This window comes from Eretmochelys imbricata, chromosome 1 (genome assembly GCF_965152235.1).
Source record: "Eretmochelys imbricata isolate rEreImb1 chromosome 1, rEreImb1.hap1, whole genome shotgun sequence".
In the NCBI taxonomy this organism is placed as follows: domain Eukaryota; kingdom Metazoa; phylum Chordata; order Testudines; family Cheloniidae; genus Eretmochelys; species Eretmochelys imbricata.
Genome location: NC_135572.1, coordinates 36,791,841 through 36,808,467, shown reverse-complemented (window position 1 = coordinate 36,808,467; position 16,627 = coordinate 36,791,841). Strand labels below are relative to the sequence as shown.

Here is a 16,627-nt window from a genome sequence, read left to right as displayed (position 1 = left end):
ACTGGATGTCACAATAGTCTAATATTAATTTTTCAATCTGTGAACCTAAGGAAAATGCCCAAACTGTAAAATCTACTAATATTAAGAAGAAACAACTTATCTGAGTAAATAGTAGAACACGTAAAATATCTGTGATTTTAACTTGAAAATAACAAAGCACTATGAATGCTCAAACTGAATTCTGGTTATTTTCTTTTTTTCTTTGCCCCAGATCAAATGAAATGCATATATACTTCGAATATTATGACTAATGTTATGAGAAGTTAAATCCTACTTTAAAAATTAGTATGCTTACCCCATAAACAAGTTCTCCCACCATCCCATTCCAGATTTTTGTCTCTGGATCCCTTGCTCCATATTTTCCATCAGGGACAATGGCAATTTTGTACTTGATACCAATATGTTTTGCAATTTCTGATGCCAGATCTACACAGTATCCTTCATACTTGTCATTCCCTTCAAATGTATCATGATTTTTCTTGAACATAACATATGGGGCTTCCTATAATGAAAGAAGTAGAACTGTAAAGGAGAAGTATACAGCATAGACTCTGAACAGCAACATGTAATCTGCTGATTGAACACTATATGTATTTTATCAAAAGCTCACAGATAGCATTAGCACATGTATACTTCCAAGCACTAACAGAAATCCATTTATATGAATATATTCTATTTACATTATTAACTTGCTTATATATGTTATAAAATCAGCCTTAAAAACCCCTTTTACTATAAACACACACAATTCAAGCATTTATATAAAATTTACCATTTTAAGTGAGAGAGCTCACAACAGAAATTTGCCATATATCATAAGCTAAAAGGCTGACTAACGATTGGAGCTCTACATAATGCAAATGCATGTTGGATAATGTAAGGACATAATCTAACCTTTTTGACTTAACCATGTACATCCTTTCACTTGCTGGAGATTCTCTACGTTTATAGTCAGATGCATAGTCTGGTTGGTTATTTGCTTTCCATTGTTTAAAATATTTGGCCATGCCTTGGCTACTAGAAGGCAATTTGCATTTTAACAGAAATCACTAATATGGTCATGAGGAAATACCTACTTTCCCCCTTACACAGACAGTGCAGGTTCTACGTGGTTTCTTGGGATGCACCAAAGAATATGCACAGACAAGCGTAATGTTAGAAGAATGCTGTCTTTGCATACTGTATGCAAAAAAAATAATGGTAGAGTCATTCTAAAACATAAATGAGCTAGAAAATTGCAAGTAAAATTGTCTCAGAAAAATGGATATTATGTTCTGTATGCAAATTACACTGTAATGATAATGTATGGTATGTGATTGCACAAAATGAAATGTCACAATTATTATTGTATTGCCTTTTTTTGACACCCTGTGGATTCAGAATTTAGTATTTTTCTTTTTATGAAAATTATAATACATGATATCTTCAATTATTTTATATAATCTTTTTTAATAATCAGTTCAAAGTACATACTTGCCATTAAAGTAACCATTTGCCAAAAGTCTACCTCATAAAAACATCCGAGTCACCACAGTTTTCTCCTCTCCTCAGAATAGAAGATACCTGTGATAACAGTTGGCAAATGTGGATTCTTTAATGGTGATCACTGTAGCCCTCTTCCATACTCACATCTTTTACTGCATGCCTAATTAGAACATAGGCAAAAGTAAAAGTACAATTGTGTACATTAAGTATTCTTCATTGAAATTATCACATGGACATCACGTGTAAGCAGCAGCAATTTTGTAGTGTGATATCCCGACACCAAATGTGACAGGGAAATTGTTTAAGCTAACCGTAATATAAGCACCTGGTATCTGTATATATTTCAGGTTAAATTCTGCCTTTAGACACTGACATACATTGATAGCAACTCAATCCTTGTATATGCATCCAAGAGCAGAATTTGACACAAACTTCTATGTTTTAGAAGAGGAAAAACAAGTGAGTTATGTATCTTTTTAGTGTCATTAGCCTTTTGTTTTTGTAAGTGCACCCCTTCTGTAACTTTGGTTGGTCCCATGGCTGCAGCAGAGTTTGAGAAAGAACACTGAATGTGTAATCTGAAAGGAAAGAGGCACATTGGTCAGCTTTTTCACTTAAGTTCAAGTTGCATGAGGAGAAGGTCCCCCGATTAAGGCCCAATACAACTCAGGGAGGGTGGAGAAAGCAATTCTCTCTTCAACCAGGGGCAGGTCTCTGAGCACATTATGCATGTGTTACCCTTAGCCATGCCTCTGGTCTGCCTCCCTAGTGGTCTCTTCAATGTTACCATGTCTGCGCTGTGCTCCTGGGGTGGAGTCCCCTCTCCATGGCTTTTCTGTGACCCTTTTTGCCTTTGAGGTCTTTTGTAGTTTAGAGTGTTTGCCACTAAGGATAGCAAAAAAGGCCCTAAGCATAGAAAAGTGTCCATGATGACTTTGGACGCTGACTTGCAAAGTCATATCCTGACTGGGCAGGTGATGTTCTATGCATCTTTAAATCCCCCCCGGAAACTGGAGGATGACAACAACAGATCACACGTGAACCTCTGGAGGGCTGGAGTTTATGAAGCCACTGCTAGGACTCATGCAGTAGTGCAATGCGTTACTTTAGTTGTACTGTGCATGACATAATACATTCTGGATACTGAAGGAAAACCACCGCACAGTGTCACTTGCTATTCAAGTCAATTTCTAAAAGGGGTAGTCAGCACTCCCTCCCACCAGTGCTGTCTTTTGCAGGCCAGGAATGGGGGGGATGGATGGCAACGCCCTTGGCCTGACCCAGACATACCTTCCTTAGGGTGGTAAGTGCTGCTAATTATGCTAGCCTGCACCCATTCCTGGCATTCCCATCCACTGTTAAGTCAATCACATCCCTTTTGTGTGCAGACAGAGGAGAAGAGGGGTGGGAGGAAGGAGCTCCTTACACCCCCAATCTCCTTACACAGGGCTCAGTTCAGGAAGGTACGTAAACACATGACTAAGACGAGTGGCCTCATTGACTCCGCGGGACTATCCACACGCTTAAAGTTAGGAATCCGTTTAGGTACCTTCCTGTTCATCTGTGCAGTGCCAACTGTAATTTGGGCCTCTCCATACACCCATTCTGTAAACAAAACTGACAAAAAAAAACAGGGAAACCAAGGGCAAAGCTGAACCACCGCTTTGCAGTGGCTTTAGTTAAACAGTCCTAGCATTAGCTAAAAATGTGGCTAGGCCTGGTCAGATTTCCCTCCTTCACGTAACCTCCTTATAACCTTCAACTGCACTGACCTGGCACCTTTTCATTTTTTACTCTCTTTTAAAAAAGCTGAGTCAGAGACTGGTTAAACTGCTGGATTCAGCTTTTCTTGAACAAAACACAACATGTAACGTTAAATACACACTGGGCACAAGCTGCTTCAGGCAGGTGCTGAGTGTGGAGGAAGCCCGGAGGACGCCACTTCAACATCCCCTCCCCACTCAGCACTCAGCCACTGACTCTCCATGTGTTCCTCCCTGCGGGCTGGACTGCTTTGAAGGTGTAAACTTGAAAGAGTAAAATAAATTGGAAACTCTGTTTACTCCTGATCTTCCTTTTAAAAAGGTGAACTCAATCTTCACATCCGTTCATGCTCCTGTGAAGAACTGCTGAAGAAAGGTGTTGTTGGGGGATCAGGAGGGACATGATGGGATCTCAGTGAAGGCAGTACCATCCAGTGGATAGAGCACTGGACTGGAACTCAAGAAACCTGGTCAGGAAATCTTGGTCAAGTCACTTCACTTCTTTGTGCTTTTCTTTCCCCTCCCACCCTCTGTCAGTTTTACCTATTTAGACTGTACTTTTTGAGGCAGAGCCTGGCTCTTACTATGTGTTTGTACAGTGCCTAGAACAATGCAACCCTGATCTTAGTTGGAAAGAACAATAGAGTGAAACCCACAAATGTGAAATAATACAATTAAAGTAGCAGGAACACTACTACCTTTCTCTTGCTAGGTTGTCCTCTCCTTTCTACTACTTTATGTAGGATATATAAAAAATGAAAAAAATATTTTAAAAATGTGTCTACCATATGAGCTATATTATAGTTAGAGATATGCTCAAACTACAAACTTAATGTTTAGGGATATTTGGATCAGGCATTCAGTCTGATGCATTATTATGATAAGGTCCATTTTCACATTCAGATCAGAAAGTGGGCTTGAATTTCCACTTAAAAGTTTGGGGGTGTTTGGATCCAGTGTTTTGTTGCAGCCTCTAATTATAATAGCATTAGGACATGAAAGGGCAAGTTTTACTGGATCATTAACCTACACATTGTATAGATGACATTGCAAGCTTACACACTGTAATGATGACACATATTAATAATCAATAAAACACACCTAGTAATATCTTAATGCTAAATTCTATTTATCCATTGAGATAGCTCGATTATTCTATAGAATCTCTTGCAGAAGACAGTCACAATTACAGTTTAGGACTATAAACTCTAACCTACTAATGAAAACACAGATGTGAATTATTAAGTGCAAAATATGCTATTGTTGAAAGGGACTTAATATTGTAATGTTTGAGCTGTTTAATGATAATCTGTAGGAAAGTAAATTACATACAAAGTCCACATTGAAATGATCAATGATTAGCACTGAACATAGGTAGCTAAAATGACAAGCTTTACTTCTATATTCACAGTTCTATAACAATACTTAACATTTTGAAGTACAAGTGGGTGACTGAAACAAGTACCTTTACAGATAGAAACATATCATTCCATTACATTCCTGAAGATTCACGTGTACAGTAAAATGCCCACAATTAAAAATCAACTTTGTAATGGAAGTCAGAAAAAAACCACTAACCTTGACACTGTTTGGTTAAGGTTGGCCTACATTAATGAAGTCCCTTTTGTACTTTCTAAAACACTGCAAAAATAAATTATAATGTGGAAGAAAATATTTTTGTGCAAGGAAATGGCTCAGTTCTGCATTATTAATGGCTCAGTTCTGATAAAACTTCTGTTGAAGTGGGTGGGGATTCTAAAATGTACGATCAGTTTGTGGATGGTACATAATGCGGGATTTCTTCAGAACTACTTGACCAAGAAATGACATTAAGGGGCTTTGGTCTTGTTTTATTTAACCCCAGTGTTTCTTGGGTTCTAGGTTTTAATTTAGCCTTCTGATACCTATTATGTTGATATTATATTGAAGTCCTGTGCTGGAAAAAATGCTTAAAGCTTCACTGTACCATGCAATTCTTTAGCTTTAAACAATTAGTTTTTTGTCACTCCTACGGTTTTTGCAACCTTTTATATTAAAACTAAATATTAGTTAAATGAGAACGTTCACTAGAATAGAGGTCTCCGTTTTTCACTCTAGCAATCTCCCAGGAGTATTTTTCTGTATGATAAATCAAAAATGTAAAATAAAATCTAAGCATATTTACTGCACTACAGGTGACCATAGTATTTTGCCAAAGTCGAAAGTATCAAACTTGTTTGTTTGGGTATGGAGCTAATTCCTTTTATTACGTATCTTATATTTAATAATCAAATGTAAAATTACAGCAAATTAAGCATACATACAAAATGATAAGATAGTAAAGCTAAATAATCAGTGCTATATTACTTCACACAAAAATTAAAGCATGCCATGCTGACAACTCTTAAATCTTTTACTATGCCTAGATATTTGTCTTCCACAGACTGAAAAGCTTGACAGCATTGATCATAGAAGCTTTTCAGTTTAATACTGGAAGGAATGTATGCAGCCAAAATGATATTTTTCATGTACATTGAATCAGCTTTCCTTCAATATGAAGAGGGCAGTGAAGAGGTTACAAGTCCCTGTCTGGCATTTGCGACATGAGTAAAGTACAGGGAAGAGCAAAATGACAAGATTCTGAAATGTACTGTAGTTTAATATGTTGCTTTTTTGTGATTAAGAGCTTGTAGATTCTATATCTGTTGCCTTTGCAGATGACTATTAAGAACTGGGGGTCAAATTCTGCTTTCAGAGCCAACTATGCGGCTCCTACTGAAGTCAATGGGAGATACACATGACTAACCAAAGACAGAATTTTCCCATATATTTTTATTCTAACCAAATTATGATATATTTCTTTTGCATCTGGATATCAAAGCATTGAGCGGGTCACTTTAGGTCGATAGCTATATTTTCGGATAATTGTATTTATTCCAAAATGACATGCTGCATGAAAAACTGGGCATGCTTTGTAAAATTCATTCAGCTTCTTGGTTTGAAAAATGATACCACCAGTCCTTTTTACACATGGACTGGAAAACTTCTGCTAAAGATAACATTTATTATTCATATATGCAAACAGGACAGGTAAAGTCATACATCAAAAAAGCTCCCTCCTTCCCTCCCTCCCATTGTATAAGTTTCGCAAACAGGCATCCTTTTTATGTTTTGTTTACGTGCTTCTCCTAAGCTTGGAGCTATTTACAGAAATTACACTGTTCATTTATGGGAGCCTCAATTAAAGATATCAGGATTGATATGAGAGGAAAATTTTCAATTCAGAACTTGTTATTCACATCATTTTCTTCTCAGCTTGGAAAAGTTGAAGGTTAACGTCATCTGTTCTAGACATTTCAGAATAGTCACAGAGCTTTTCTTGGCGGTTCAGTGCCTGGCCATCCAGTCAGAGGAACAGTAATCCATATGGGAAAATTAGCTCAATGTTACTACACTGCAGGTTAATACTTGAGCCTTAGTTAGGAATGTTCGCAGCATCGTGGGACTCTTTTCTTCCTTGATCAATTTCTTAAAATAGGATTCTTCATCAGAGGCTGAAAAGAGGAGGACTGTACTGAAGTATAATTTTTCTATTACCGTGTCTTTTTTAGGAAAAAGATACATATATTTTTAAAAGTCCCATGCAAAAAATTACACAATTAGGTTAGGAGTTACACACTGAATTGCTGTATAGTACGTTGGTCGGTTTGCATCCCAGAATGATAACCTTCAATAGGAGATTTGTCAGGATCTAGTTAATGCATAAACCCTCATATATAATACAAACAATATGGTAGCTAACTGCATTCTTAGAATCAGAACATTTCCCAGCAACACTTACTTTTTCCCTTGGTTTATTTTCAACTCAACATCAATTTAGATAATTCTCCTTCAGAACACTGACATTACATAAAGAATATTTCTTCTCGTTTGAGACATACCTTATCCTGAATGGTTAAAAAAAAGTCTTGTCTAATGAGATAGGTGAAAAGGGCAGTGAACAGAGGTGTGAAATTTTTTAAATAATCAGGTAAAGGTCACCCTTTGCCAGTCTGCTTTGACAAGCATCAGCTTTAAAGGGCACATCTGACTTCAGAGGGAAAAATACGTTAGATATTCTGTTTAAAAGCTGTGTTTGTACGACTTCCTTTGAAAAAGTAATTTTGAAATCTATATATTTATTTCTTTTATAATGTGGATTAATGTAGTAATCACATCTTCCTCTCTTCTGAGGAATTCTTTAAAATGAATGACTATGCACCATTGAAAAATATTCAGCTAAAAATTAACTCTTTCTTTTCCATTGAAACATTGAACTTAAACAATATCAGGTCTCAATTTTTAAGAAATGGCTTGCGTGAGACATGCCAATTCAATGTCCAGGTTTACTGTACTGTTTATACAGAAAAGCAAATAACCCATTATTACATGGGCTAACTATCTGGATACAGTTTAGAAGTTTACTCACTACTAAAGGCAGATCCTGTGTTCCTTGTGCCTGGCTCTCAGGATCAAGCTCTTAAAATCTAATAAATACAGCTGTTTTTAAGCATAGCATAGTAACCAAATGACACCTGGTAGTACAGAAGCCTGATTTTATTCTCTTTTCTCATTTCTTCCAGTTAGCATTTTTTTTTATTTCAACATCTTGAAAGCCACAATTTATCAATCAGAGGTTGATGGAATTCATTTACATTTCTGAGAATGTCAGTGAACAATGGGAAAAACTGAATAAAAATGTAAAGCGAATGAATTTACCCTAATTTGATTTGAGAAAACAGAGTTCAAATGTACACCAGAAATAGTCTGTACAGAGATGAGAATCAAGAAATTTAAAATATGCAGCGTTTACCTTCCCACTAACACCCGGATTTTACAGACTAAATGAGACTATAACCAGAAAGTAGTCTGGATCATATACCAGAAAAACCACACTAAAACACTTACCAAAATTGTAGTTACAACCACTGTTCTGTTCTCAATGGCCGACTCATTTCCAAGGGAAGGTTCATGCTGAATCAAAACTAATTTATCCATGTCGTTCCAGTAGCCAACCTACAACACAAAATATAATTTTTTATCGTAACTTAAAACAATAAACATAAGATGTTAGACAAAGAATAGTATTATTGTGGTTTAACTGCTGTTCCATATTGGTACAATTTAAACAAAGAATGAACCTGTCACAGCTATTTATTGAGCACAGCAATAGCTGGATTCCATGATTTAGTTGGGGATTGGTCCTGCTTTGAGCAGGGGGTTGGACTAGATGACCTCCTGAGGTCTCTTCCAACTCTGATCTTCTATGATTCTATGGCTTGGGCCGGGGGGGGGGGGGGGGAGAGAGAGAGAGAGAGGGAATCACCCCTAGGTAAAGGGGCACAACAGGGCATTTGCACAACTTAAGTCCCATGCAGTTTGAAGGTTAAGTGGGACATAAGCAGCAGACGAGGCTTGTGCTAGCTCTCTGCATGGGTGAAGGTCAATCATTATTTCACAGGGCCATCTGTGTCTTAGATATGCAGGGTTACAGAGAAAAAGGCTGCTCCAGTGGTCTGGGGCACTGGCCTGGGACTTAGGAAATCTGGATTCTGTTTCCTGCTCCATCACAGGACAGTGGGCAAGTCACTGAGCCTCTCTGTACTTCAGTTCCTCATCTGTGAAATGAGGATCACGGCAGTTCCCTACCTCACAGGGTGCTGTGAAGCTATGAGGATTTATTCCAGCTGAGTATTTGCCCCTAAGTTTTTAAATGAGATGAACTAGTTCTCAGGAGAAAAAAAAACCCCTTAAAAACAGTGAAATATTAATCAATTTAGTCTTTCATAATCCCTTGAAGAGTCGACAGACATATATGTGTGGGTGAAGTGGCAACAGATTAAAGGAAGAGGTCAAATCTGTGAATAATAGATGCCTAAAGTTATGCTGCTAAGTCCATGTTTTGACATCTAAATAAATGGCCTGATTTTCAAAAGTGCTGAGCATTCAGTTCCTCTTGGTTTATAGCAGAGCTGTTGAGTGGGTAAAAATCAAGCCACTCGTTTAGGCACCTAAATATGGATTTAGTATCATAACTTTAGGCACATATCTATTTTTGAAAATCCTGGCCAAACTGAATGTCCATCTCCCACACCCTGTGACCTCACCATGTCCACTGTCACTGTGTACAAATGACACTACTATCATATCCGAGGTGACCTTTAGGTAGGACAGTTAATATACTAGAGAGAAGTCTCCTGGTGGTTTCATTTCCAGAGGGGAGACCTGCAAGTTGGGTATCAATAAAGTGGCCTTTCCCTCTCTTCCGTAATTATTCAAATAGCTGCACTGACCTTGAAAGAACCCATCAGAGGCCTGCAGGCCAGGAGTCATTTGGCAGTACCCACTATTGTGAGATGCCTAAAGATTGGCCAGCAGCCACTTTCCCCTCCCTCTTTGGTGAACTCAGAGTTCACAAGACCAAGATCTGGGAGAAGGAAGCCCCTGTAACTCCTATAAAAAGGGGGAAGGGAATTAGGTTACCTTTTGTTTTCTACTGCCCAACTTGTGCAAAGCGTGCTCAGGACACAGGACTGGGTATTAGTCAGTAACAAATTGTGAAGAGCCAGAGTCAGTGTAGAGATGGAATGGCTTTCACTTTGTTAACAGAACCACAAATCAGCACAGTGATACAAATGACTTGAAGACCCATTACTCTGCTGTTGAGGCCCAAGACCCCAGTACTAGAACATGTCATCATATCAGTGACATGACCAAAAATGTCTTCAACCCGTACTATCATTCCCATGCAAATACTGGATTGTTACCACACAGAAAGTCAACTCCATATAACATGGAGAGGTGAAGTGTCTTGCTCAAGACCATACAGTAAATCAGTGCCAGAGCCAGGACTGGAACTCAGCTGTTTCTGGCTCCCATGACTATGCTCATTAACAATCCTGTGTGTATTAAAAAAATGTGATTTTTACGTTTGCTGTTTTCTTTTGGAGGTTGAAATTAATTTACTGAGACAAAAGTTGTATCAACAGTGAATGGTCATTGCACCACAGCAATGAAACTTCTCAGATTCACAATTTAACACGTGCAAATACATGCAGTAATTTAATGTAAGTGAAAGAGATTCTATTTTCCCCATTTATTAAACGAACTGATAAACAAATAATATTTTGCAATGCAAGTCCTTCACTACATGTAAGAAGCATCTTCCCCTCTCCTCCTCCTACTGGTAAAAAATGCAGGTGTCTTGATTTAGGTGTCCACAGCTGACAAGAAATTCCGAGCATTGCTGATTTAGTGCAAAAGGCAGTTTTCTTTTATGAACAGGCTGCATTGCTAGAAAATATACTTTTTCATCCAGACAGCCATGGATTCACATATACAATTGATCGCTTAAAATGTCAAGTTCCTGTCAAAATTTGGGACCAACTGAAGGCAGAACATGGATACTGAAACCTGGCTGTTTTGGAAGCTCATTATAATGAAGAATGATTGTTTTGCACTGTGTGGTCCCTCACTGCTGAGAAGTTCAGGAGTGAAGCAAAAGTTTGAATGATGTGCTGTGTTGTAAAGTAAGCATCACATCAAAACACTGACAAAGAGAAAGTAGGTTTCAGAGGAGTGGCAGGCGGTTTTTCTAAGTACATGTGTACTGTGCGTATGAGTGTCTCTCCCTTTTTCTCTCTCAAATACAGAATCCGCACTAAGATAACCCTTGTTTAGGATTACTGAATAAAGGCCAAATGCATAAAAAATATTTACCAAGACAGCCATGAGATGGCACAAGGGTAATATGTTCAACTATTATAAATGAAAAAAATAAATACAGGGCCAAATTCAGCCCTATATGGTGTAAACAAGTGCAACTCTCTTTACATTACAACAGTTGTGCCCACATACACCAGTGCTGAATTTGGCTGCTCAAAGTTAGGCTTCTAAATCTATTTATGCAGCTAGATCAGTGGCTTGATTTTCAAAAGTGCTGAGCACCCAGTAGCAGCCACTGAAGTCACACAGCAATAACACTGGGGAACACTTGGCACTTTTGAAAATCAGATGACCAGTTTTGCTGCCTGAATTTGGATTTAGCATAGAACCCACATTTAATTTTATGCTTCCATTTTTGAAAGTATTGTCTTTACTGTTTCAGAGATGACGAATACAACAGATAACATGGAGGATTTATTTTTACCCCATCTGCATTCACTATATAGAAACACATGACTCTGAGATGTGTGATGCTCTCTCTGTTTGTGGATATTAGAGCTGCAGGCAACAAAAAAAACATTTTTCTAAAACTCTGATGCATGAGTTACTATGACTGGAAAGGGAAGTGCTGAAATGATTTTGTCAGATGACTCATCAGTGATGTTACACAGGGCATGGAAAGCAGACATTTAGTTCAATTAGGTATCTTTATTTCTGATGTATTATATAGGATTTGTCATACTGGATCAGAGCACTAATCCAACAAGTCAGGTATTGTTCCTCTGGAAGTTACAAATACCAGACCCTCACAGGAAGCTGATGACACTCCTTCCCTAAATCCTGCATCCATTCATAATGCATCTTGCCAATTGCAAGTATCTAGCTAATTTTCATGAGGGAGAATTCCTTTCTGACCTTTGTGCCTACACCTTATATATAAAATTTGCATGAAAGCATGACATTTGATTACTGTATGCAATAGGAATAAAGCATCCTGCTGCATGTTAGAGGCCACATAAGTACCCAAAATATGTGAAAATATAAGTGGAAATAAAAGCGTGCAATAGACAAGGTACAGTGCTTGCAGGCTTAGGGTATCCAAATCTGTCGGAGTCATCGGGGTTATGTCTTGGGAAAGAGTAGAATGGCACAGACGGCATTGTAAATTATGCTTATCTGCAGCTGATGGCAAGGTGGTATAATGGGGTAGAACCTTAGCTGGTGTAAATTAGTGCAGTTCTGTTTAAATCAATGAGTTACGTTGATTTACATCAGTGGAGGATCTGGCCCAGTGCCAAATATGCTCCTTGAGTGCCAGGTATTGAGTTCCTTAGATTGTGGACTAGGTCTTTGGTGTCTATCTCAAATCTGATTGTCAGACCTCCATCTCTGTCTAATGAATAATGGCTGATTGTTGTCTGTAAGATCTGGGGTCAATAGAGGTGTTTACCTCCCACTGTCAACTAAAGGCTTTGTTGCCCTATGCCACATGGACCAAACAGAAATGATGGTTACTTATCTATAACCTAGGTTCTTTGAGATGGACTTTGCATAGTCACTCTCATGGGATGCTCTGACCTGTGCAGCCTGAATGGTAGAATTCTAGCTAGTGGTAGCCGTTGGAGGGCTCATGCATGTCTCTTGCCCCTCTCTTCAATGAATGTAAGTGTTCCAGGTAGAGGGCAAAAAGGTCTTGGTGCTTCAGCCACTGAAGTTTCTTCCCCTATGACTCCAAGTCCTTTGGTAAGTAGGACTCCAAGGGAAAGGCTGCTGGGGAATGCGAATATGCAGCGTTCATCTCGAAGAACCTTGGTTATAGGTATGAAACCTTCATTTCTCCTTTGAGTGTCCTCTGCATACTCCCATCCATGGGATAAACTAACAAGCAGCACTCCAAGTCAGGATGGTGGGGCCATGGAGTCCGAATTAAATCAGGACTGAAGGACTGCCTTGCCAAATTTTGCATCAGATCTGGACTCTAAAACTAAGGAAGAGTGTGTAATTAAAGTATAAACAGCACTGCAAGTTGCTGCTCTACATATCTCTACCAGAGAAAAGTGTCTAGAGAAAGCCATAGAGACTGCCTTCGACCTAGCAGAATGAGTTTTAATTCCCTGAGAAATGGACAACCCTCACAATTTATACTCTTCCTCAATATAGACTCGAACCCTCTAGAAAGCAGAAATTTGTACAGAAATAGCATTTCTCTTGCACTTCTTTTCACGAGCAGTAAACAATTTTGGGGACCGTCTAAATTGTTTAGTCTGTTCTAAATAAAATGCCAACATTCTTTTAACATCTAGAGTACATAATTTAGCTTCCCCATCCTGAGTATGAGGTTTGAGGAAGAAAATCAGTAAAATTATAGACTGATTTAAGTGAAAACAGAGACCATTTTCCGTAAAAACCTAGGATGTATATGAAGAACCACTTTATCTTTATGGAAACAGCGAACAGTGGATGATCCATTAACACATTCATTTATATGTCTTACCAAAGTGATTGCTATAAAAATACTGTTTTTATAGACAAATGAAATAAAAAATAATTCCCCAAAGGTTCTACAGGAGGACTCATCAATTGTGACAGTACTAAATTCAGATCCCAAGATGGTACAGGGTATCTTATTGGATGGTATAAATTATTAAGACCTTATAAGTAGCTCAACTACATCATTAATAAAAAATGATTTTACATCCACAAGTTCATATGTTGATATGATTGAGAGAAGAACATTTACTGAAAATAGTGAAAGAACTGTTTTCTTAAGATACAATAAATGCTTTAATATATAATTAATTGGTGCTGTATGTGGATCTATATCATAGATAGTAGACCAAAATAAAACATTTTTCTATTTATGACTATAACATTTCTGCATGGACTCTCTTCTGGAGTGTAACTATACATTCTACACTTCTAATGAACAACTTTTCTATTGGTATCCTAGAGCTTGTCTTCGCTATGGCGCGAGGTTGATGTAAGTTACACTGCCTCAGTTATGTAAAGTACATAACTGAAGGCGACATAACCTACGTCGCCTTACTGTCCCATGTTATATCGATGAGAGACAGACTCCTGGTGACGTAGCTTCCGCCTCTCACTGAGGTGGATTACAGAAGTCGATGGGAGAGCGCTCTCCCATTGACTTAGCATGTCTTAACCAGACTTGCTAAATTGATGCCACTGCATCAATTGCAGCAGCGCCGATTTGGCCCGTAGTGATGACAAACCCCTAGAGTCCTATTTCCCATACTGTTAAATGAAGATACTGAAGATTCAGATGATAAACCATCCCAGGTTATTGAAACAACAAGTCTGATAGCAGTGGCAGAGGCTCCATTACAAGTTCTTGACAGGTGAATTAAGTGCAGATGCCATTGCTGTCTGGGCCATGCTGCTCCTGTTAAAATCATCCTGGCCTTGTGTTTATCCCTCTCTGAATGAGGGAATGGAGGTAAATGCATCTGATATTGACTCACTGTCTCTACTTGATCTCAAACAAAAACTTTGACACTTGCTGTTGCTGCTGGATGCAAAAAGATCTATTAGCAGATTCCCCCATGAACTGAAGAGATGTGTTACCCTTTGTCCTTCAAGGACCATTCATGCATCTAATATGTTGACCTGCTCAGATGATCTGCAAGAGTTTTTTGTCCCCCCACTATATGTATTGTTATTTGATCAGCGTTGTGTTCTATACACCATTTCCAAAGGCTCTCTGCCTCCATGCATAGTTGCTGGGAATAAGTGCCCCCTTGTTTGTGCAGATAATATAGCGCCCTCATATTGCCTGTTATCTTCTGAACTAATATGTTGTACCTGAAGTAGAAACTACTTTAGAGCTAACCTGATTGTCCTCAGCTCTAATATAGTGATAGGTAGGACCTTCTGGTCTTTTCTTTCGTTGATAAGTGAGCTGTGATTAACAATTTGTTGTCCAGATGCCAGTATAGATGTCCCCATCCCAGTGTAAATACATCGGAGATGAGTATTACTGAAGGCAGAGGGGAACTGAAAGGTGTGCCCTTCATTACATTTTGAGTGTTTATCCACCACACAAGTGATGCTAACACCTGCTGTGTAATGATCACTTTGTGATGCATGTTGCCTAAACCTGATTTGTAATTTATCGCTAAACAGTGTTGAAGATCTCTCATCTAAAGATGAGCACATGGTGTAACTGCACAGGTTGACACCAAAAGACCCAACAACCAGAGAAAAAGAGAATTGATGGACATTGTAACTTGAGAGGGAGAGATTTTTATTTTTTATAATTCTCTCCTCTAGGAGAAAAGCTGTTGCCACAGTTGAATCTAGAATGGCTCCCATAAATAGAATTTGCTGAGTTGGGAAGAATTTGCTGAGTTGGGACTAGAATGAACTTTATTTGTAATCTGAGATGGCAAAAAAGGGAACATATTGTTTTACATGCAGTAGGATGATGTTTTTATTGACCAGTCATCTTGGTACAGGTACACAAACATCCCATTCCTTCTTTGGTGTGCTGACACTACAGACAGGCATTTTACAAACACCCTGGCTGCTGTAGATAACCTGAAGGGAGAACTTGGTACTGAAAATGGTCATCTCCTACCATGAAACACAGATATTTCCAGTGCCATGGTATTTTTGAAATATTCATCTTTCAAATCTAAGCTGAAAACCAACCCTGAAGGGAAAGAAAAGGGTATATAGAAGCTTGAGATAACATGTGGAAACAAAATTTCTGTATATACATGTTTAATATTCTTAAATCTAAAAGAGAGTGAAGGCCCCCATGTTTTTTTGAGATGAGAAAATAATGAGAATAAAACCCCTCTCTATCTGATTTTGTGGTATGATCACTGTTGTCTGTGCTGCCAATAGAGAATGAAACTCTTTTTCTAACTATTCACGGTGAACTCAATACTTGCCCTGGAAGGAAATGGGAAGGCTGTAGGATGGAAGTGTTTTTTAACCGAATCATGTAATTGCATGCAACAACTTTTAGGATCCACCTATCTGATGTTATCAACCCCAATTATTGATAAAAATGAGACAAATGGTTCCCAAACTGTGGATAAACAAAGTCCAATTGGACTGATTTCAAATGAAGTCAAAGCCCTGTGTCCTCATGTCAAATCTTGCAGGGATTGCCAAAGATGATGAAGTGGAAGTCTTCTCTCTATTATTTCAAAGTTTAAGTGGCCTCTATCTTTGTGGTTGCTGACAGTGGGGCGGGGCTGTGGAGGAGAGGGATGCCACTGGGGCTGATAATGATAGGTCTTCTTTTGATAATTGTAAGGAAGCAATAACAAAGAAGAAGGTAGGTAATATCTGTGGTATCTATATTGAGGAGTTGAATATGGTCTCTTTGCTGTGTTAAAGAAACCTAAAAATCTGGCTGTGGACCTCACATTTTTCATTTTCTCCAGTATCTCATCAGTCTGTATACTAAACAGACCTTCTTCAAAAGGAAGATCGTCAATCCTCATCTTTGTCTCATGAGGAAGTCCCACTGATCTTAATCATGAACATCTTCTTAATGGGATAGTTGAAGCTATTGCCCTCACTGAAGAGTCAAAATCCACACTTAAAATTGTTCAGCAACATTTCATCCCTCAGTCAAAATAGCACTTGCTAATCTTTTGTTTCAGAGTAACAGCCGTGTTAGTCTGTATTCGCAAAAAGAAAAGGAGTACTTAATCTTTTGT

At 38.3% G+C, this 16,627-nt stretch overlaps 1 protein-coding gene across 9 annotated transcripts in view; it reads right to left on the bottom strand.

The window, feature by feature from the left end:
- Window positions 1-16,627, bottom strand: part of GRIA4 (glutamate ionotropic receptor AMPA type subunit 4) — a 294,730-nt gene that overhangs the window by 59,604 nt on the left and 218,499 nt on the right. For 3 of the 9 annotated variants that reach the window (XM_077805819.1, XM_077805810.1, XM_077805858.1), the window contains exons 9-10: window positions 8,175-8,282; window positions 296-502 (exon numbers count right to left, since the gene is read on the bottom strand). The exons of 1 other annotated variant lie outside the window; for it this stretch is intronic. In XM_077805819.1, coding sequence (XP_077661945.1) covers window positions 296-502; window positions 8,175-8,282 — 315 coding nt within the window. Of the gene's footprint in view, window positions 1-295; window positions 503-6,748; window positions 6,782-8,174; window positions 8,283-16,627 lie in introns of those variants that run through there. 5 more of the 9 variants (XM_077805839.1, XM_077805830.1, XM_077805866.1 and 2 more) reach the window with 3 other exon arrangements.